Source organism: Myotis myotis, unplaced genomic scaffold, assembly GCF_014108235.1.
Source record: "Myotis myotis isolate mMyoMyo1 unplaced genomic scaffold, mMyoMyo1.p scaffold_m19_p_13, whole genome shotgun sequence".
Lineage (NCBI taxonomy): Eukaryota > Metazoa > Chordata > Mammalia > Chiroptera > Vespertilionidae > Myotis > Myotis myotis.
The window spans coordinates 52,886,188-52,908,695 of NW_023416317.1; the positions used below are offsets into that span (position 1 = coordinate 52,886,188).

At 40.0% G+C, this 22,508-nt stretch overlaps 2 protein-coding genes across 15 annotated transcripts in view; both read left to right on the plus strand.

Moving 5' to 3' along the window:
* Positions 1-522: 522 nt before the first annotated feature.
* SS18L2 (SS18 like 2) lies at positions 523-3,673 on the plus strand. The gene is made up of 3 exons (XM_036333283.1): positions 523-714; positions 973-1,049; positions 3,402-3,673. The coding sequence occupies exons 1-3, from the start codon at positions 646-648 to the stop codon at positions 3,487-3,489; spliced, it is 234 nt and encodes a 77-aa protein (XP_036189176.1). The 5' UTR covers positions 523-645; the 3' UTR covers positions 3,490-3,673.
* Positions 3,674-6,214: 2,541 nt separating this feature from the next.
* Positions 6,215-22,508, plus strand: part of NKTR (natural killer cell triggering receptor) — a 38,481-nt gene continuing 22,187 nt past the window's right edge. For 8 of the 14 annotated variants that reach the window (XM_036333284.1, XM_036333287.1, XM_036333288.1 and 5 more), the window contains exons 1-6: positions 6,590-6,732; positions 6,921-7,001; positions 12,712-12,786; positions 13,756-13,863; positions 14,378-14,422; positions 16,151-16,238. In XM_036333284.1, coding sequence (XP_036189177.1) covers positions 6,944-7,001; positions 12,712-12,786; positions 13,756-13,863; positions 14,378-14,422; positions 16,151-16,238 — 374 coding nt within the window. In that variant the 5' untranslated portion in view covers positions 6,590-6,732; positions 6,921-6,943. The other 6 variants (XM_036333285.1, XM_036333290.1, XM_036333286.1 and 3 more) reach the window with 6 other exon arrangements.

Below are 22,508 nucleotides of genomic sequence, written 5' to 3' on the forward strand. Positions count from 1 at the left end.
TCCAAGTCGACCTCCAGGGGATCCTGCCCCCTGGTACTCATGCCTTGTGTAAACCTCATAAAGCATTATTATTGCCGAAAGAACAAACAGGTATATATATATGTGAGTTTGTCCCTCCGCAAATCATAAAGCTCAGCAGTGTTTTCCTCGGCCCTGCGCGGATTTGGCTTGTAAGGAGACAGTGCCCAGGGTTCCCCTCCAGGCGCAAACTGGAGGCACGAGAGTGATATGGGAAGAGGAGTGGACTTGGCCGAGCCAGCTTCCTGGGTTCCAGCCCCGATTCTCGAGTGACCCAGGCGCGGTGCTCCTGCGTACAGACTGCAGAGGGTTAAAAAGCCAGCGCTGCTGCCGGGCCCCGCCCCAAGCTCGCTTCCCAGACTGCGCAACCGCGAAGGATCCGCCCGCAACAGCTGGACCCCGAGGCCCAGGCCCCGAGGGACGCCTAGCGTCACTCTTGCGTGTCCAATCACAGATGACGCTCCGCCTGTTCCCGCCTTCTAAGCGGGAGGACCAATCAACGTCGAGACCTAACCCCGATCTTCCCAGGGTCCCTGCCGCGGAGTGTGTGGAGCCGCTGGTTGGCTCTGCTCTGGCGGCGCGGGGGTTTCCGGGGCCTGGGACCCGGTTCCGACCTGGCTTCCCGGGATGTCGGTGGCCTTCGTACCGGACTGGCTGCGAGGCAAGGCGCAAGTCAATCAGGAGACCATCCAGCGGGTGAGCGCTAACGCGGACCAAGGGGAGGGGTTTCCCAGTCGAGGACCGGAAGGGCCGCCGGTGCGGGAAGCTTCCCGGGGTGGCGGCATCCCCGCCGACACCGTGCGCCTGGGTGTGGACTCTGGGGTTGGGGTGAGAGGGAAACCAAGTCAGCAGAGGCGCCGGGGCAGGACAGCCTGGCACGGGGCTGTGAGGCCGCGGGCAGGTTCCTTCACGCCGTGGTGTCGTGTGGCACTGACCCCTCCTCTGATCTTGCAGCTCCTGGAGGAGAATGACCAGCTGATCCGCTGTATCGTGGAGTATCAGAACAAAGGCCGGGCGAACGAGTGCGTCCAGTAAGTCCCCCGCTCCCTCCCCTTACTTTTTTTTTTAAAAAAATATATTTTTATTGATTTCAGAGAGGGAGAGAGAGGGAGTTAGAAACGTCAATGAATGAGAGAGAATCATGGATCGGCTGCCTCTTGCACGCCCCCTACTGGGGATCAAGCCCACAACCCGGGCATGTGCCCTGGACCGGAATCGAACCTGGGACCCTTCAGTCCGCGGGGCGATGCTTTATCCACTGAGCCAAACCGGCCAGGGCCCTCCCCTCACTTTTGAGTGGCGTGGAGGCCTGTGTGGTGACACAGCCGCTGTCCCGAGCTCTTCCGGGGAGGATCAGGGCGGTGGACTGCCTGCCCAGCACCGTGGGACTGCACCCTGTGAAGCCTGGCGTCAGAGGCGGCACCCGCTTAAAACCTGAGTTAGGCTCATGGCAAAGCCTTCGTCACCCGAAGCCATGCCAGCTGCTGACAGCGGGGATGGGGAGGGAAGCACAGGAAAGGTAGTCTTAGGAGATGATACTGGCGGCTGCTTTCTCTTTTCTGCTTTTAGGGTACGTGTATGAAAGCAGGGAACAGTGACACAAGGAAGGGCTTAGGGTGGGAGAAGCGACAGGAGAGAGCCTGGGCGGGGCTGCTGTGCTCCCTGGAAAGTCAGAGAAAAGGGGCCTCGGAGACACATTCCCGGGCTGGCCTGGGGTGAGCTGCCACTGCCCATTGCTCCCGTGGTTGCAGGTCTCTTGGGGACCCTTAGAGTTTAGGAGAGGCAGCCTGAGAGGAAATAAAGGGGTGGCCGTGCTCCTGGGAGCCGTGGTGGCGGCGGCTGTCTTATCGTGGATCCCCGGCTGCTCACCCTTTTTCTGTTCAGTTGGGTGGGGTCCGACCATTTGCTTGCTAAGTTCCCTCCCATTTCTAACTTTGCAACGTTAACACACAAAGACCAATGAAAGATGTCTAAGTTAAGCCAGAGGTAAATTTTGTTCAGTAATTTAATGTGCTCTAGTGAGAGGAAATAGTCTGTTTTCTAAATGTAGTCCAGGAATTATGCCGTTTATTATAGAAAAATACATTATTTCATTGTTACTGAAGTAATAGTTAAGAAAGCCATGCTCTTCCCCCCCCCCCCCCCCCAAAAAAAAAAAAAAATCACCTACAATCCTTCACTGAATAGCTCAGTGGAATAGTAGAGATAATCCGTCTTTGGATAAGTTTTTACATTTGACTCTGGTATTTGGTCATTTGCTTTTTTGCAGCTTATAGTAAACACTCCCATTTTTCTATATGAGAAAGAGTTGCAAAGCATTCCGTTTGGTGCAGTGATTCTCAGCCTCTGGGTAAGAAAGTTATCCAGGTCTCCTGGTGGGCTTTTTCACATTGCGCCCGCCATGCCTCCTGCTTCCTAGTCTGACTGTTCTTCCTTGGTAGGGAGCTCGACTCCCTGGCTGAGAATCGCTACGATAGGAAGCACACGTGGAGGTATTCCATCCCTGCTTTTAAGTTTGTTCAGGTATTTTGTAAGTCCTGCTGAGTACCAGGAACTGTCTTAGCTACTGGGGAATCAGGACCAAAACAGTAGCTCTGCAGGCGTGGAGCTTACCTTCTGTGTAGCATGTGCCACAGAGAAACCTCATTTATTTGGCTACCCTTGCAGATGCCAACCCAACCAGAGGAGATGGTATAATTAAGCACATGCTAATAACTCTTTGAATAAGAATGAAGTGTGGGTAAGTGGGGGGCAGGGTGCTGTGTTACACCAGGTGTCTCTGATGTGACATTGGAGGAGACACCTGAGGTAAGGGAGCCAGCTGTGCAGTATGTGAGGCAGAGCATGAGGTGGAAAAGCCCCCAGGCTGAGTGTGCTCCATGTCTTTAAATGTCAGCAAGGATGCCGCTGTACCCAGAACTCAGTGAGCAAAGGGAAAATGGTAGAAGATGAGATCAGAGAGGCAACTAGAGGTCCTGATCTTGTAGGGCCTTGTGGGCCACGAGAAGGGCTCAGCTTTGCTCAGAATGAGATGGGAGCCTTTGAAAAGTACTAAACAGAGATAGGACATGATCTTAACTTAAGTTGTACAGTGATCACTCAGGCTGTTACGTGGAGAACAGAGTAGGGGTACAGAGATAGAGCACAGGGACCAGTTTAGGAGTTTGGTTCAATACCATAGTCTAGAGAGGTGCCTATGGAAATGAGTGAGAACAGGTAAGATTCTGGATATATTTTCCTTGAACGTGTTAAACAAGTTGGTGGCTAACACTGACTCATCAGTCAGTGGATGAGCCTTTCCATAGAGTAGGTAAATTCTCTTCCAGTTGTTTGTTCACGTTCAGTAAAAACAAGACTAATTTTTGCCTGTTTTTCACCCGTAGGTACCAGCATGTGCTACACAGAAATCTCATTTATTTGGCTACCATTGCAGATGCCAACCCAACCAGTCCTTCAAAAGTGATGGAATGATCTTCCAGGTGGCTGTCGTGAGGAGTAATGCATTTCCTATGAAACAGGCAGGATCTTTACCAACTCCACTGCTGAAAACATGAAGGAAATCTCTGTGTCTCTTTTAAGTGTGAAAATGTGAAGAACTAAAATAACTGTATTTCCATGTAAATATTTATTTTAATAATTAAGCAGAGTCCCGCAAGTTGCCTCCAGGTGTTTTCTTTCTGGAGATAGGTGTGTTTGTTCAACAAAATCACGGGCTTCTTCAAGCCTGCCTTCTTAGGGTCAGCCTGAAGAGGAACCTGCGCAGGTGCTTGGCGATCAGGAGGAACTGGTGAGACTCCCGACCGAGAGCCTGGCAGTGGAACATGTAACTGTGACCTCCTTTCTACTAGTTTGTAGTTCTGGACCCCCTGGCCGCTCTGGTCAGGTTGCTTGGAAATAAAGCTTGCCTTTCCACAAAAGACTGATACGGAGGTATAGACATTTTCATGTAATAAGTGTTCCATTTGGTTTTCCAGGAAAACTGTAAGAACTTAAAAATACACGTAACACCCTGGCCAGTTCTGCTCGGTCGTATGAGCTGAGTGTAGTGAACTGGGGGGAACTTAGCTAGGCTGTTTGCTCCGTGTCCCTTGTCTTCAGAGATAAGGATGCTTCCTTTGGGTACAGGGAGTGCACCCCTCATAGGAGATACAAATAACAAGGAACCTGATATGTGATCATCAGGGGAACCGGTGGTGCAGGCAGAAGCAACAGCTATGCAAGGACCCTTCATTCCAACCATTATTTGTCTTGTCAGTCCATTTATAGAGCAGTATGCACATATGTGGTCTTCAATTCAATTATAATGTGTCCTCATTTGACCAGGCCTGTGCTGGGCTCCACAAAAAATGAGTTAGGATCCTATCTGACAGGAAGTGTTTGTGTAGTGGGTTTTTCATATGAATTTAATGAGACTGAAACACCCCCCTGGAGAGAATGAAGCAGCAGACATTTATGAAAACAGCCATGCTTTAAAACAAGTCAGTAGCAAAAAAAAGCCACTTACCTAAAGGCTAAAAGATGCATGCTGTATCCACAATTATGGTGGATACATAATTGCCCCAGTGGCCATCTCTGTGTGGCCACACACCATTCCTTTCTCCTGGTTACTGGTTCTACCCTAAGCTGATCAGTCATGATATCTACCCATTGCCATGGCCATCAGGAGATGGGATTTGAAGCTCATCAAGCCAACCATAATGTCCCCAGGACTTTTGCTCACTGGTGCTGGCAGGAAAAATGCTTTCCCTTCAGATTGCCAGACTATAACAATGTATGCTTGAAGATACCATGGCCAAGTTCCCTGTTCCACCTGGAGAAAGCCAAAGCCAATCTGATCTTGACTAATATAATGAGGATGTCATTTTAGCAACATACTTCTTTTTACTTACCCCATGAAATGGTCTACTAATTTTCCACACAAAAAATCTAGGATTTCACAACATGTGTTTCCAAATTTTCAATATATAGATTTTGTTACCAAGTTCTGGTAATATTTGTTTCTGCATCATGGGTCCCAAGATTCCCTCCAGTTTGATGGTTGGTTGGGAGGACTCACAGGACACAGCATATAAACCACAGTTCTGGTTTATTAGCAAAATAATTCAAAGCTAACTCAGCAAAGGGAAAAGACACAGGACAAAGCCCACAGAAAACCAAGTTTAAACTCCCCTCCCAGCGGAGTGACACAGGGCAAGCTTACTTCAACCAGGGATGAACTGTGTGACCAGTGAGAACTGCCTACCAGGGAAGTTCATTACAGAGTCAGTACCCAAAATTTTTTAAAATTTTTTATTGATTTAATAGAGGAAGGGAGAGGGAGAGATAGAAACATCAATGATGAGAGAATGAGAGATAATCATTGATTGGCTGCCTCCTGCACTCCCCACACTAGGGATCAAACCCACAACCTGTGGATGTGCCCTGACCGAGAATTGAACTCTGACCTCCTGGTTCATAGGTCAACCCTCAACCACTGAGCCACAGGGGTGGGGCAGTACCCAAAATATTTTATTAGAAGCTAGTCACATAAGCATCTGCCTAACACATACCTAAATCCCAGATTCCCAAAAGGAAAGCAGGTGTTGAGCAAAAGTCATAGTGTTTGCATAAATAGTTTAGGCATAGTGAGGCACTCTTATCATATAATGAATATTTTCTATAATTGCAGGAAATTGATTACCATTCAAGTTCTTAGATTCCACTCAAAAGCCAACCTTGTAAGCAGGTCTTTCTAAAGACAGCCTTCGCCCATGATTCTTTCTCATCATTGATGTTTCTATCTCTCTCTTCCTCTCTGAAATCAATAAAAATATATTTAAAATAAAGAAAAAAGAAAGACAGCATGCCCTGTTGGTGTGGCTCAGTGGCTTGAGCATCATTCCCATGAACCAAGAGGTTGCTGGTTCGATTCCCAGTTAGGACATGGCTCCACCCTCCAGTGGGGGGTGTGCAGGAGGCAGCAGATCAATGATTCTCTCTCATCATTGATGTTTCTCTCTCTTCCTCTCTGAGACCAGTAAAAATATATTTAAAAATTTTCTTAAATAGTATGAGCAAATGAGGTAGAATTGTGTCTGTACCTTCTCACGGGATTCCTTTTCTCTCCTTCACCTCTTTTCTCCCTTCCCTAAGTTATAAAAATGTAAAAGTTACTTCGGGGCGAGGTTGGAGCAGGGATCCCTGCTCGAGGCTGCCTTGTGTATTACGGAGGATATGATGCAAAAAAGGAAACAGGCTATAAAAGCACTGTGGGCTTAAACCTCAAAGACTTAATTCACACAAACTGGCTTGAAGTTGTCAACAGCGAAACCTCGCGATATCCGGTGATGCGCGGAAGCTCCCAGCCCTTGACAAGGAACCAGAGGAGGTGAGAGCGCAGGCGTGTCCAGGGCTCCCAGATTGGGCGACTGATTCCAGTAGAGAAAAGGGGCGGGACAAAAAAAATAGAAGGACCAGCTCAGTAATAGGAGCGCCGGACCGGAGGCTTCTCCAGAGCTCCCGGACACGCCCACGTGCGCTTCCTTTCCGGTCAAGACGCTCTCCGAGCCTGCGCTCTCGCGGTATTTGTCCAGACTCTCGCGGGGTTTAGCGTGGCACTGGGAGGCCGGGCTGGGGGAAGGGGGTGGTGGTCCGTTATCGGCGTTGGGTTTCGGCCGCTGTGACCGCGCTTTCTCCTCTGTGCACGGGGAGCTGCTCAGGCTGGAGGCCAGCCAGGTGAAGAGCTTGCCCGCTTGAGTGTGCGTGCCGTGTGGGAGCCAGGAGGCCTGGGGCGGGAGGGGCGCCGTCTCACCCTCTCGCACGGTCGCGACAGGCTGGCGCGGGGCGACCGAGGCTCGGGCTCCGCCCCCGCCCCGGCTCCCGACCTGTCGGGACCTGACCGCTTTCCCCCCTCTCTCTCCCAGCTCTTTCCGCCGCCTCGGTAGCGATGGGGGCGCAGGACCGGCCGCAGTGCCACTTTGACATCGAGATCAACCGGGAGCCGGGTGAGCCGGACACGGGGGAGCCCTGCTGGGGCCCGGGCTTATCTCGGGGAACGGGTGGGGTCTACCCTCGTCGACTCTCCCCGAGCCTTTTTGGGAGCGGGTAGGCGGTCCACATTCCGTTTCTCCTGAACCAGAATCTGGGGAGGGGGCAGAGGGGAGGGTGGCTCCGGTACACCACTCCCATTCCTCGGAGTCCAGGCCTCGCCCCCCTTCCCAAACTCCATGCCCCTTTGCACCCCCAGACTGAGTGTTCATGCCTGGCGCCAAGAAAAGGGGTGCACTCCTTTTGGGACCTTTATGTGTTCCTAGGTGGCAAACACCTCCAGTTCCGATGTCAGTTATCTTGCTGTGAGCTGCGGTGTCTGGACCCCTACATGTTGTATTTCCCAATACTTGAATGCCATGAATAGGTTAGCCGGGCTCTCTTATTCCTTTAAGTATCTTTAGCCGGAATCTGTGGTTCCTGGGGAAACGGCCTGGGGAAGTCCTCCGGTTAAACCAAAGCATTCTGTACCAACAGGCTTGCAGCACGCATTCATGTTTGTCTGCGTATTTTGTTGAAAATAAAGTATTTTCTTCAAACGGGTGGTCCTTTTATTCTGAGTAGCAGCAGAGCGAGCAGTGTTTCAAGCTTGTTTTCTCGGCTTTTTTTTTCTTTTTCCTTTTAGTATCTGTAACAGAACTTTTAATGGCAGGCATAGATGCACTCTTTGTGCGCCCTCTTTCTTGTTCAGTAGATTCTTGAGAGCCTCCTACTGTTCTAGACTGTGTGGATCTAGCGGTGAATAAAACAAAGGCCTCTCTTCCTTGTAGTTTTTAGCCTGTTGGGGGAAGATAGACAGTAAAGCAGGAGAGAAAAAAACTGAGTGACGTGTACGGTAAGAGTCCTGTTTTAGTAAGTTGGTCCGAAAAGTCCATTTTGAGGAGATGACAACTAAGCAGACATCTGGAGGAGATGGCGTCTTGGAGAAGAACATTCCTGGTAGAGGGACAGTTTAATGCAAAGGGCCTGGGGAGGGGATTTTAAGTACTTGCCTGTTTACGGGACCTGGAGAAGTTCGGGGAGGACAGAGAGTAGCAGGAAATGGCGATAGGCCGTAGTAAGGACTTTGACTCCGTAAGATAAGAAATTATTGAAGGGATTTGAGCAAAGGAATGATGTTATCTTGGAAATGTTGTTATATTCTCTCCTACTAGCTTTTGAGCCTTGATGGACCTTAATCCTTATTCTATAGTGAATCAAAGCGTCAGATAGTAGAACTTAACGTTTTTATAAAGAATTAAAGATAGAACACTCCTGAAAAGTGGAAGTAAAGGTTCTGTAGTCATGTAAAGTACCCCATTCCCGGTACATGTTTATATCCTAGATTTGTAAATAACCTTTGTGGTGAAAAATGTCTGGAATGTGTTTGGTAAATGTTGAATGAACTTCAGTCTCCAACATCCAAGGTAATTCATTATAATACCATCCTGGGAGAAGTGAGTAGCACCCTTGAGAAGACTGAATTATATATGAAACAGGGAATGCTTACATTGTGCTAGGTTGAAATCATAGGTAATCTGCAGTTTCATCTGGTCCAATCTCATGTAATACTTATCTAGCACTTTCAACTCAGTAAATTATCTATATAAATAGTAGGTACTTGATTTTTGCACAGCTTTTAAGGACCACTTCAGTTTGGTGGATTCTGCTTTGTGGGATTTAACCATTAGTATATTGTATTTGTCTCTGAGTACTTATTCAAGTGAAACTCTTGACTTCTTGTATAGTTAATAATTCACTTGATAGAAGTGCAAAGTAATATCTTTGATGGACTTTAAGCAAAGATCCTTGAAGAGTGGCCATAGTGTTCACTTTAATGAGATCAAGAAGTATTGATAAAAGTTTCATTTTTATTAGAGGGGGAAGGAGAGAGAGGGGGAAGGGGAAAGAGAGAAAGAGAGTGAAGGATTGGGAGAGGGAGGTGGATTGCCAATAAAAATTGAGTTGAATACTGCACAGTATGCTTTTTCATTGCTATCAATGGAAAAGTGTATATTTTATAGCAATCAAATTAGAATTCTAAATCATAAAGCCACCAGGTGAATGCAAGTGTCTATCAAAAAGAGGAGAAAAGTCTTTTTAAAAAATATATATTTTTATTGATTTGAGAGGACAGGAGAGGGAGAGATACGTCAATGATGAGAGAGAATCATTGATTGGCTGCCTCCTGCATGCCCCCCACTGGGTATTGAGCCCACAACCCCCGCATGTACCCTAACTGGGAATGGAATTGTGACCTCCTGGTTCATGGGTTGTCACTCAACCAGAGCCACTCCCTCCCATCCGGTGAGAGGAAAAGGCTTTTTACATGAGTTTTTCTCTGTGAATCCAATAAGGTGGTTCCTACTTGAAATAATTCTAGTATTGTTCCTTAGAAATGTTTTCCATAAGGTTTTAAACTAAGATTTTCATTTCTTCAATAGTTATGGAACTTTTCATGTTATTCTTGAGTGAGTTTTGGTAGTTTGTGTCTTTTAAGAAGTTTGTCCATTTTATCTTGTGGGCATAGAGTTGTTGGACATAGTCCCATTAATTGAATGTCTGTGGGATCTATAGTGATATATCCTCCTTCATTCCTGATATTGATAATTTGTGCCTTTTGTCTTTTTCCTTGTTTCATTTGGCTAGAGGTTTATCAACTTTATTATCATTTTAAAGAACCAGACTTGGTTTCATTGATTTCCCCACCCCACCCCTTTATTTTCTGTTTTCAATTTCATTGATTTCTATTCTTTATTCCTTTCTACTGCTTGCTTTGACTTCATTTTGCTCTATTTCTAACTACTTAAAGTGGAAACTTGGATTGTTGACTTGAGACCTTTATATCCTAGTGTAGGCATTTAATGCTATAAATTTCCCTCTATATGGACCCCAGATATTTTGTACACCCCACAAATTTTGATATATTGCTCATTTTATTTCAGTGCAAAATACTTTATTTGATTTAGAAGTGTTTTAATTCCCAAGTACTTGAATACTTTGCAGTTGTCTTTATTAATGATTTTCTAGTTTAGCCTCACCTGAGGATATTTTTTCCACTGACTTTTTTTGAGAGAGTGGAGAGGAAAGGGCGAGGGAAGAGAAACATCGATGTGAGAGGGACATGTTGATTGGTTGCCTCCCATTTGCATCCTGACAGGGATTGAGCCTGCAAATGAAGCTAGTGCCCTTGACTGGGAATCGAACCTGTGACCCTTCGGTCCACAGGCTGGCCCTCTAACCACTGAGCCGAACCAGCCAGAGCTGATGCCTGATTCTTAATTAGTAATGTGTGAGTAGAGATGCTTTGAAGGGTAGATTTTCTGTGCACGGATTGAAAACCTAATATGAAGGGGGAAAGGAAGAGTTATGTACCTAAATTAAGCTACAGGAAGGGATCTTTTTAGGTAACAGTTAATGCAAAGACCCTGACATTTCAGGGTCAAAAAAATAGAAAGGATTTAGAAGTACAGATTGGTAGTTACAAATAGTCATGGGGATGTAAAGTACAGCGTAGGGAATATTGTCAATAATACTGTAACAACGATGTATGGTGCCAGGTGGGTACTGGAAATACCCGGCCGGGGGTACACTTTGTAAAACGTGTAATTTTACAAACACTATGCTGTATATCTGAAACTAATATAAAACAATATCGAATGTAAACTATAATTGAAAATAAAATTAATTGACAGAAAAAAAGACCCTGGCATTTTCAGCACAAAACTGCAGCGAACCAGCTTTGGGATTTATTTATCAAGTCTGATGTATTTCTGTTTCTTACTTCATTGATTTCTGCTTGTACCTGCATTAAAACCTTCTTAATATTTTTCTTAGGTTTATTGCTTTTTTTCTTCCTGAGTTGAGTGATTAATTTACCTTTGGTCTTATGCACTAATGGAAATATTTAGGACTATATGCGTTGGGACAAAGAAAGTGATGCTGTTCAATATCTTTTGCCTTGTGAAAGTTGGCAGCTCCAAGATCTGGCCCCTTTTCCCAACATCCTGGTTCTTACAGTTCTTCACTTCTCTGATCTGTGCCAATATCCTTGTCAGCTACTACATGAGCCAATAAATACATTCTCTTTTGAGTTTTTAATTGTACTATCTTCAGGATACCTTTACTTGGGTGTTGAATGACATGTTATGAAAAGTTTTAGGTGCCTAAATAATTATAGAGCTGTTTTGGTCTTGTCTTACCTTAGCTTATATCTTACGTTATCTTACTACTTCCTTTTACGTGAGTTACTTTACTACAGTAATTTGAAGGATAGTTCATACGTTTTTAATTCTACATGTGATTACATGTTTAAGTTTTTCTAAACCCATATTTCCTCTTTTATCTACTTTAGCAAAGTCAGTATGAGGAAATGTCCCTTCTCTTACCAACTCAACCCTCTCTTGTTGGTTTTATTTATAGTGTGGTCGCTTTTTCTTTGTAAGTAACATAATTCTACTGCCTGGATTCTAGAAGGACTTATATCTCTGAAAAGAAAGAGATTTTATTAAACTATGTCTTGATGTTGTTTCACGTATAATAACTTTTGCTGGTGGTACATAGTGAATACTTTTGATCTGTATATTTAGGCAGTCCTTCATTTATATTTTACTCTCTACCATTGAATAATTTTGTTTCAAGGGTTTTGTTGTCATTATCATCACTGTACTGTACAAAATCAGTGGGGACAGAGGTGAGTAAAACAGACATTTTTTTTTTTTTTGCCCTCACACACCCAGGCCCAGGGTGGATATAAGTGTACTTGTTCATACCACTGATGGCTCAGCACATTGTATAGCAATGTGCGCCTGTCATTTCCAGCCTATGTCATGTTGGACATCCTGGTGCATGGGGAGGATAGCCTATATAATAAAAGGCTAATATGCAAATTGACCAAACAGCAGAACTACCGTTTGCTATGATGTGCACTGACCATGGGGAGCGGGCCTAAGCCATCAGTTGGACATCCCCCAAAGGGCTACTGGACTGCGAGAGGACACAGGCGGGGTTGAGGGACCTCCACCACACACACACCCCCCACCCCACCCCCGCCCCCAGTGCAAGAATTTTGTGCACCGGGCTTCTAGTTAGTAAATAATGTTTGAGTAAATGGCCTGATTTTGTTGAAATGCTTAATTGTTTAATGTCTTCTTAGATTTTACTCTCTGCCTACCCAATATGATCTGTTCCTTTGTTCTTATCCTTATCCCTTGTAATTGTATATGTGATATTTGCCCGATATTGTAGTGTATCATCTACAATATTTTTTCCAATCAGTGCTCATTTTTATTTTTATAACTACCATACCTTTATGTCCATAATGTATGTCTTCTTTCTCACCATTGTACCTGCAATTCCAGCACAGCTGTTTCTGAGAAATAGGAACAATAATGTTATTGAAAGATGATGTTTGATTTCATTCAGATCCTGGGTACTTGTTGATTTTATTCCTGCCACCTAGTGGTCACATCAGGATTACAACATAACATAGGCTCATCTGGGCTTTTTCTTGTCTGTAGCCAAATTTAAAATGTGTTGATAGTACCTGTTAATTTTAAAAATTAAAATGAATTACTAAAATAGACTTTCCAGTTTGTCAATTTTATGCATCTGTTTTATTCCTCCCATATAAAATGTGGTATATTGTAATCAGCTTGCTTACCTTTTTTCTTATGTGTTTTATTTCAGTTGGTCGCATTATGTTTCAGCTCTTCTCAGACATATGTCCAAAAACATGCAAAAACTTCCTTTGCCTCTGCTCAGGTAAATGAATCATTAATTTATTCTAATGAGAAGTCATGGCTTACAGTTTTTCCTTGCTGAACAGAGTAGACATATTTCTTAAAAAGTAATGGGCTGTGAAATTAGTTTAGTAAATAAAAATACTATTTTCACTAATATGAAATCATGGAAGCGTTTTTTTCAAGGGAAGAGAGAATAAATGGTCTTAAAAATGAAAAATAGAGTACTATTGTGTATAATGAAATCTCTAGACAATGTAGTTTATAAAATAGCATTTCAAAACTGATTTGCTAGAATTTTAGAAGTTTCAGCACTCCAAGCAAATTTAGCACTCCAGATTTCACAAGAAATTTAGATTAGAAGGTAGAGGGGCAATATATATATAAGTTATTCCTTGTTATATAAAATTGGTTTGATATTTTTTAAAAATTTTTTAATTTATTGATTTGAGAGAGAGAGGGCTAGAGAGAGAGAGAGACATTGGTTTGTTGCTCCACCCATCCATGCATTCATTGGTTAATTCCTGTATGTATGTGCCCTGACCGGAGATCGAACCAGAAACCTTGGCATGTTGGGACGATGCTCTAACTAAGTGAGCTACCTGGCCAGGGCTGATATTTTTTAAAAGTAGAAAAATGGGAAGGAAATCATCTATAATGTTACCTTAAAAATAGAAACAGCAAATTATATCTATTTTTAAAATCCATGCTTGGGTATACCCACATGTGTACACAATCTTTACACCAACTCCCTGATTACCACACAATTTAACATAGGCTGCTTTGTATATTTACTTTGGTTTGTGTGTGTGTGTGTGTGTGTGTGTGTGTGTGTGTGTGTGTGTGTGTGAAGTTGTCACACTGTGAACCCCTTGTATCTTTTACAATGCCCAGCATACAGGAGTGATTTAACAGAGGGTTTAAATGGGATGGCACTTTTCATGGAAGGATGTTTTTGTAGCTAAACTTCACTTTTTTTTCTTTTTTCCAGGGGAGAAAGGCCTTGGGAAAACAACTGGGAAGAAGTTATGTTATAAAGGTTCTACATTCCATCGTGTGGTTAAAAACTTTATGATTCAGGGTGGGGACTTCAGTGAAGGTAGAGCTAAAAGTTATGTCCCTAGTAACTTCGTCTATCAGTTTCTAAAGTAATGATTATTAATCATTATATCTAATTGTAAATATTGTCACATACAGTATAATGTAAATATTAGGTGATCAGTGAACAGTTGTTGGGTGAATGAATGTTGTAGACCAAGAATGTGTGAAAAAAGAAAACGCTAAGACATTTTGCTTTTATGCAATTTTAATAATATAATTACTTGGTGAAATACCTTATGATAAATGCTAAAGTACTATTCAGTTGTATGTATCCTAGAATTTTATTGGTATGATTACTGTTTGAAATAAATGGGTTGTGAAGATAACTCTTTAATAGTATTTATTGTAATAGGGTTAACTTATATTTTAAAGATGAGATTTGTTAAAGTTTTGATTTGCAATAATTACAAAGTGTTAATCTCCTTCAGCAAATTGAAGCCATAAAAAGTAATTTATATGTGTGAATATATTCTAAGTTTTCATTGTAGTTTAATGTAGCTTGTTATTTGCAGGTAATGGAAAAGGTGGAGAATCAATTTATGGTGGCTATTTTAAAGGTAAGCCTTACTATTTTATGGTCTCTTGTTTCAGTTCTGATATTAAAGCAAGTTTGATCATGTACTTTTAATGAGAAGAGGTTTATTCTTAGTTCACTTTTTGCATGAAACTAATGCTGCATGAAAATACCTTATTTGCATGAACTTGGGGATAAAGTATATTGTAATATATAACTTTTAATTGGCAAGATTAATTAAGGCTAACGTTATGGTTAAACATGACTTCAGCATGGAGGTTAGGCAACTATATACATGAAAACTCCTATCTTCCTGCCTAAAACTGTCAACATATTCTTTTGTTTATAGAGAATGTGGTCTTTTGCAAAATGAAAAGGTAAGAGAACGAAGCTCAGTAACACAAACTCCAATTCTGTTCCCTTGCACCCTTCCTAATAAATTTATGGACAGTCTGGGTCAGGTTGTGGCTGGATTTCAGTATTGCTTGAAGACTTGGAAAATTGTGTATACTACTTCATACATCTGTATCTTTTTTCTTTCCCTGATGGGTTATTACTTCCACATCAGGGAAAAGAATCTAGTTGTGTCTTTTTTTCCCCCTAAACCAAGCAATTTCTTTGAACAAAAGTTGGTATTTCTTTCTTTGTCCAAGGTTTGTATATTTTCTTTTGTCTACTAGAACTATATGACTGTGTATTATTCCTACAGCAGTAGCATTTGCATAAATCTAACTATTGCACTTGCCCTGAAAGCCTTAGAAAAGTCAGTTGCAGAGATTTATAATGGGATCCAATATTACTAGGTGTTAATGCCGTGATAGCGCCAGTGTTATAATAGTCTTTTATATTTCTTTTGGGGAAAATGGATTACTACTCTTTTTCAGAAGCCTGTTCCCAAGGTAATCATTTTTTAAAGTTTTCTATGTTTCTGTTTGTTCTAAAGAAAGATTTGTTTGTATGAATGTTAAAAGGAAATTTAAATTCTCAAGATATTTCTGCTGGAATTAAAATAATCTCTAAGTGATTTTTCTGACAGTATTTCCTTTGAACTATTAAGAAACAGCTCTGCGGCTGGTCCTATTAGCTTAGAGCTTTGAGACTGATGCTGGTCGGCCACCTTCATGTGGTTGTTCCCTGTGGCAAATACTTGTGTATCTGAACATTGTATTTTGCCATCTAAGTTGTTTTTACAGGACTTTCTTCCTTAGATAATTTTGTGATCCTATTGATGGGAAGGAATCCTCATACTTAATTTGATTTAGGCATGTCTCTACAACTTAACGTATGTAATTTTTTGGTTTCTGCTCTCACAGTCTAGCTTCAGCTCATTTGAGTGCTAAATTTACTATATAGAAATTAAGCACATAAGATTATTAAGCTCTAATGTACATTAGGCAAGACCATTTGGAGGAAATAAGCTTTACTAAATAGAGATTTTTTCCCCTAAAATTTCGTTATTAGTTTTCCCTGAAAGTTATTGTTTAAATGTTATTTAGCCAAAGTATGTTACTATTAAAAGTGACTGTTCTAAGGCTGTTTATATAAAGTATTAAATATATGTTCTTTTTCTCACGGCTTTAAGTAGTATTTTTTGGTCTTTTTATGCTTTTGTTATTTGGTTAGTTGAAACTTTTTTTCTAAATATTCAGTCAAGTATCTGTACTGACCAGAAGAGGAATTTCATCCTTTGCTTTCTATTTATTTCTGTGAGCATTACACTTTAAAAGTGGCTTATACTGGAGACTGACGAATTTGTGTTTTCTTCAAACAGATGAAAACTTTATTCTCAAACATGACAGAGCGTTCCTTTTGTCAATGGCTAATCGAGGGAAACATACCAATGGTTCCCAGTTTTTCATGTGAGTAGGCATAATTCAGAGATGGGCTTTTCTTAAACAGAGAAGCGCTGTTCATAAGAAAGATGGTATAGTTAAACTAAGTTTAATGCTAGAATTCTGTGAGTTGGGTTTTTATTTTTAACTTCTGATGGTATAATAACTGGTAAGCTCTAGCAACCACTTCTGTGTTCAGCAGATATCCTGGATTTGAAGAATTGTACTTAAAGGTCATACCTTGAACATGTACATTATCTTCAGAATACATTATCATCTTACGAAAAGAAATTGGCTTTGACTCTTATCTAATTTGGAGGCTCAGTTTACCAAAGCTAGACTGGAACTTCAATTATTGATGGCCATTTAAAAATTGTTCATTGACTAGGACTAGATGTACCCTTGGCATGGAAAGCAGTTGGTGTGAATAAACCATCAATAGTTGCTTTTTCTCTTACTGCTCTTCGAGCCAATTTGAGAGAGATACCATTTTCTGATATTATATTTTAAAAACCTCAAACCTATGAGATCTCTATGCAGTTAACCTAATGCTGTTGTCATTTCCACCAGAATTTATGAGATTATCACTCAGGAAACTTCAGCATGCTAAATTTGCTTTTTAAAATACAAACACCTTTATATATACATGCGTGCACAACTGAAATCTGACTACTTATTTTTCATCTCAAAGACCGTTGGCATACTCTTAATTATATTCTCCAAAAAGCTATTTTTATTATAATCCTATGATATAAAATATGAAAGGTAATTGTCTAGCATGAAGTCTAATGCTTTAGATTGGAAGTAAATCTCTATAGTTGTGCTACTCATATTGGAGAACTATTTATCTCTTATCAGAAAAAGTTTTTTGTTTGGGGGGCTCATCTTTCTGAATGAATGAATATGAATGGCGCTTCCCTGTCTTTAAAGTAATTTATATTTAAAGGAATTTAAATTTCACATTTTAAATTTGTCTGAAAAAATAGATTTCCACCATGATCTGATAAAGTTCAGATAAGGGGCATTCTGTTCCTAAGAATGTTCTAAAAATGGAAAGCTGAGAGAAGCTATAATACTTGGATTTGTACAGGAAAAAGGAAGACCTTAAGCAGTTGTTCCTATATCTCGTTTTGATGCCAGAGAGTATTAGTTATTACACTTCTTTATAGAGTATCTTTCTATTCTTAACCTTCCTCAGGGTCAAAAAAAAGGTAGTGGGAAATATTTTGAAAAACTTTTGATTTGGTAATTAAATATCTAGAAGCTCTTACCTCTTTGATTGAGTTTCCCATTTCCATTTTTAAGCTTATCTGAACTGAACATGATAAACCATTCACTGGCCAAGAAGCTACCATCTGAGGGCTCTAAAGTTTCTTTTAGATTTCCTTTTTTGATATCAGCACATGTAAAATTTGATTTAATAAGTAGCAGCAGCTTCTTCCCATTGGTACTTACCGCTTAGCTCGTTTATAAAATGTTAAGAGTTAAAACCAGTGCACGTACATACATTAATTAAAATCCAATATATGAGATTCTCCAGTTAAAAAAATTAGAGTCTCTTGTTTCTGTGTTATCTAGTACTTGCTTAAGTCTTTCCTAGAAATGTTGAGTATCAAAACAAAATTAAAGCCATTGCTTAATTTCACATCAGACTACTACTTTTAACAAGTAATGCCAAATGAAAATTTTAACTTTAGTAAATTGAGTTTACAGTTTTTAAACTTGTTTTGATAATGAACTGTAGATGGCATTAAAATTACTGTGAGCTGTGATTGAAAGAAAATTTTCTACTTTTAGTTTGAAATTTAATTCTGGAGATGCGTTTTCAGTTCAAAGCAATCTTGAAAGTAACAGTGTTTTTGCACACTCAAAAATATTCTAATCTCTCCTTTTTAAAAGACGTTTTTATGAATGTGCTTCTATAATGCTGGCTAAAAGTACCAGTTCCTTATGGCTTGCAATGTAAAAATCAAACCATTCACATTTCTAAATAAAACATCTCCTTGCTTTTTTAGAAAAGACAGTAAAATGGTGATGGTTTTTTCCATAAAAGAATAATCTTTGAAAATTCATGTTTTGCAAGCCTAAATCCTTTTGGAGTCAGCACTAGTAAAAAGTATAATGTACTGTCTTCAACTTGTGTATGTGATCACAGATAATATCTCTCAAAGTTGAGGTTTCGGGGGTTGATGGTCACAGAGCCATCTGATGGCTCCCCTGCCTTTTACCTTCTTACCACAACTCTTTCTATGGCACCTTGAGCAGTAGTTCTGCAATTTAAAAAAAGGATAGTGTAAGAATGGGTGGTAAAAATGCCAAGAACTGTCTTTATAGTTCCTGTTTTATAAACTTAATAAGGACTTTTGATATATCCTTGCAAAAATTGTATTTGTAGTTTCTGTTCTAAATCTGTTAACGTTGCAATTCCTAAAGAGTACACTTAACACTATTAGTGTTGGTATTTTCAAAATGTTTCTCAAGAATTTTTGTGCTTCGTGCAATAACTGTTGTCTTCATTATTTACACATTTAAAACTTCCCCTTCCTATGCATACAGCATTTTCATTACATATAATTTTGCATATATTGCTTTCTTTGAGTAGAACAATTACATATATGATAGAAATCAGGCTTTCTTCTATCAGGCTACTTGTAATTTTTGCAATAATTGCTTATATCTACTACTGTATTAGTTATCATGATTTTGGTTTAGGGACCTAAATAGAAGAAAACTGATTCTTTTGGAATTGTACTGCTCAGGAAACATGAGAGAAGTGATGTATGGTGGTGTCCCCACGAATCACTGAGGAGATAATGGTTCATGTTGAGGTATTTTTGAAGGAATTCAAAGAACAGGGACAAAATTTGTAGCCAAGTTAATTCAGTAATTAATCGTTTTGTCCTTTTTATTATTATTTATGTTTTAAGCCAAAGACTAGGAAGCACCACAATAAAAGCTATAGAATTACAAAGTCTTGGAGTGGAAAAGAGTTTAGAGATCTAGTTCATCCTTTTCGTTCTATAGATAATGCTAGCTAAGGAAGAAAAGCCGGGTTATAACAATTTCATTCATAATCTGTAGAAAGTTGATAGCTAGAAAGAGAATCCTGCACATTGTAAGCTATGAAATCTTATTGACCACTCTGCTCTGAATTTGTTTTGGTTAGATATTAGAAGATCAAGCGTTCCTGGGAATAAAATGGCATGTTACAAAGTTCCTACCCCACTTTCAAAGATAAAGAAAATCTTTTAGTGTGAACATGTGCACATAAAAAGAAGAAAGTTTTGTGGGTTGATCCTAAGTTTCTGAATATGTGAAATGATTTTTATGCAAACATTGTCTTGCCTAAAGGAAATCAGTGTCTTTGCCTAGTTTTCATCAGTCTAAAAGGTGCTGCAAAGAAGCTTTGGGCTCATGGAGCCTCAGGCAGGAGCAGCAGCAGCAGCAATCTCTCCATCCGCTGCTGTTAAAACTTGGGCTTGTGCCTTTTGTCACAATCGTGGGGTAGAAAGATTTTCAGAACTTTGCAGACATCTCTGTCAGTGGTCATGGTAATTACAAAAAGGTATGAAAACAAAATAATGCAGAAAAGTCAAACTTGACTTTAAACAATGAGTTTTTGTTATATTTTAACAGTTAAAAATAGGATTATAGGGAGGAAAACAGAAGTTCTAGGATATGCTCTGTCATTTAAGAATCTGACTTGCCAGTGGCTACTCACCTGAAAGGGACAGGTGCTGATCATTCCACAGCAAAGGGAGTGGGGTGGTTTGGGTTTACGGGGTTTATGAAGCTTTGTTGACATTTGGGTAGCAAAGGTGTATTTGGGTAGAAATTCTATTTCCTCCAGTATTCATGAATATGGATGAGAAGAAATGCTAGTAAGTGTTAATAACCTGAGAAGTTCTAGCTTTTTTCTTCCATTTTTTGGGTAATACCTTCATATGTTATTTTTAGGATTTTTCATAACAAAGATGCTTATAAAACTTAACCATAAGCCAAGTTATCTAAGTATCAAGTGTCATCCCTTAAATTCAGTTTTAGTATTACTTAGTATTTATGTGATGTATGCATTGGTGGGTATTATGTTAACAATAGCACTGAATTTTTTAAAGCTCTTCTATTTTGGTGACTTTTGGAACATATGTGTAGGACCCCATAATGTGGCTTGGTTAGTTCCTTTTGCCCCCACAAGGCTATGTCGCTCTGTATAATTTGTTGGTGCCTCCTCCATGATGGTGTGATGGTTTCAGGAGTTGGAAGGAGAAAGTTGAATTTTAAGGACTGCATTAGACAGAAATATGCTATCTTTGTTTCCTTCTCACATACTACTTTACACCTAGAGTCGTTTTTTTTGCATTCACTGAACACTTCACGTTGTTTGAAACATATTCTTTTTTGACAGTAATCCATGTATCAGTGCCTTTACAAGAAATTATAGCTTGTTTTTAAGTATTTTAATATTTGATATGTTCTAGAAAACTATAAAGAATTTTGTCTACTATATATAATAAGTTTTCAGTCTGAGTAGTAATAGCTATGTTTAGAGTTCAGTAGCGTTAAAGTTGATCAGACAGTATATATTCTTTGAAAAAAGTACATAATGGGGAAAATCAGAATTAGGACTATAAAGTTGTCATGTGGCCAAGATTTGACAGCACACTCACACATTCATCTATTTTGCCTTTTTTTCTTTTGAGAAGATCTTTAAAATTCTAGTTATGATGCTTTATTATATTATTATTTTCAGTGACTTAACAGCTACATTGTGTATATGTCCGTGAACAGTAGCTACAGTCCAAAATTTGCTTATTCATTTCTGATAGTGATCTGTTGTGATACGTGATTGAAAAATGGTTTCAAATGTGGGAGCACAAAACATTCTTGAACTATTTGAAGTGAATTAGTAAAAAAGTTTCCTGAAATGTTGGTTTTGAATTCTCTTAGCTCAGCTTTTTTTTTTCCATTTAAATATTTGCTTTCCACTGGTATAATGGCTCCTGGGCATTAAAGATTTATGTTTTTGTATGTACTCAGGATACATTATTCTCTTTTTGAGAAAGGTGTTAGTTGACTTAGCTAGTTTTTAGGATTTGTGAGCAAAACGTAATGTTTTGTTAATAGGTATTAACACTCTGAGCAAATTTCAACTTTGACCACAATACTTTTCTCAAATATGATTCACCTCTACATACATAGCTATGTGAAAGAAAATTTAGAGCCCTCCATTTTAAGAAGCTTTCTTGCTTTGCATAAAACTTGAAAATATTTAATTTCAAAGTTATATTAATATTAAAACATAGATTCAGTCTTGTCTTAAAAGTGTATTACAATTTATTTCTTGCCATTTTTGTGTAAAATTTACAGAAAGAGTGTTACACCGTGCGCTCCAAAGGTAATGTCTCATTACTCTAAGGCTCTCTCTCTCTCTTTCTCTCTCTCTCTCTCTCTCTCTCTTTCTCTCTCTCTTTGCCTCTATCTCTTTAATCCTATTGTTATGTGTATTGAACAATTTTTCGGGGGAAAAACTCTGCTTGATCTGTATGGCAGCAATACCTGTAAAACAAGTGTGTTTTATTGTTCATGGTTGACCCTGGGAAGCATGTTTTAATTTCAGTGGCTTATGTCTACCAAGTTTCCACATATCTTCAGGGTTGGGGTGTTACATTGTATATAATGGTTTTAGATTTCATTTTAGTACAGAACTATTAATTTTTGTATAAGGCCAAAAGCTTCTTTGGTAATGGCGTAAAAACAGATTGTTGGAGTAATAGTGATACTTTTCAATTTCTAGGATTTACAAGGTGTAAGTGAACCCTGGTACATATACAGGGGTAGACAAAAGTAGGTTTACAGTTGTGAGTACACGAAACACAGTTTATTCTTGTAATATTTATGGATTGATTTTTGTATTATTTATGTAATATTTTTAACCTACTTTTGCTCACTCCTGCATTTTTTAAGTAGACTCAAGAGTTAGGGAAACCTGGATAATTAGTGTCTAAGTGACAGAAGAAAATGAAAATCTGAAAATATTGAAATCTTCTGTCATTTGAAATGTTCTGTGTGGTTGTTCTCCTCTAGATATGTTTTCAGAAGCATGAACAAATGATAGTCTGGGGCCTTCCTAAGGCCTTAACTTACTGAGCGCATGTCATCACTGCATGGGACTTTACAACTGTATCGTTTTGAAAGGTCAGACAGTTAAGAGTTGGTGGGATGAGATGGCTTTGTCCATTGTAATAGAATTGAATAGCTTGAGCTAAGCATATCACTTCCCCCTGTCCTTTTGTAACC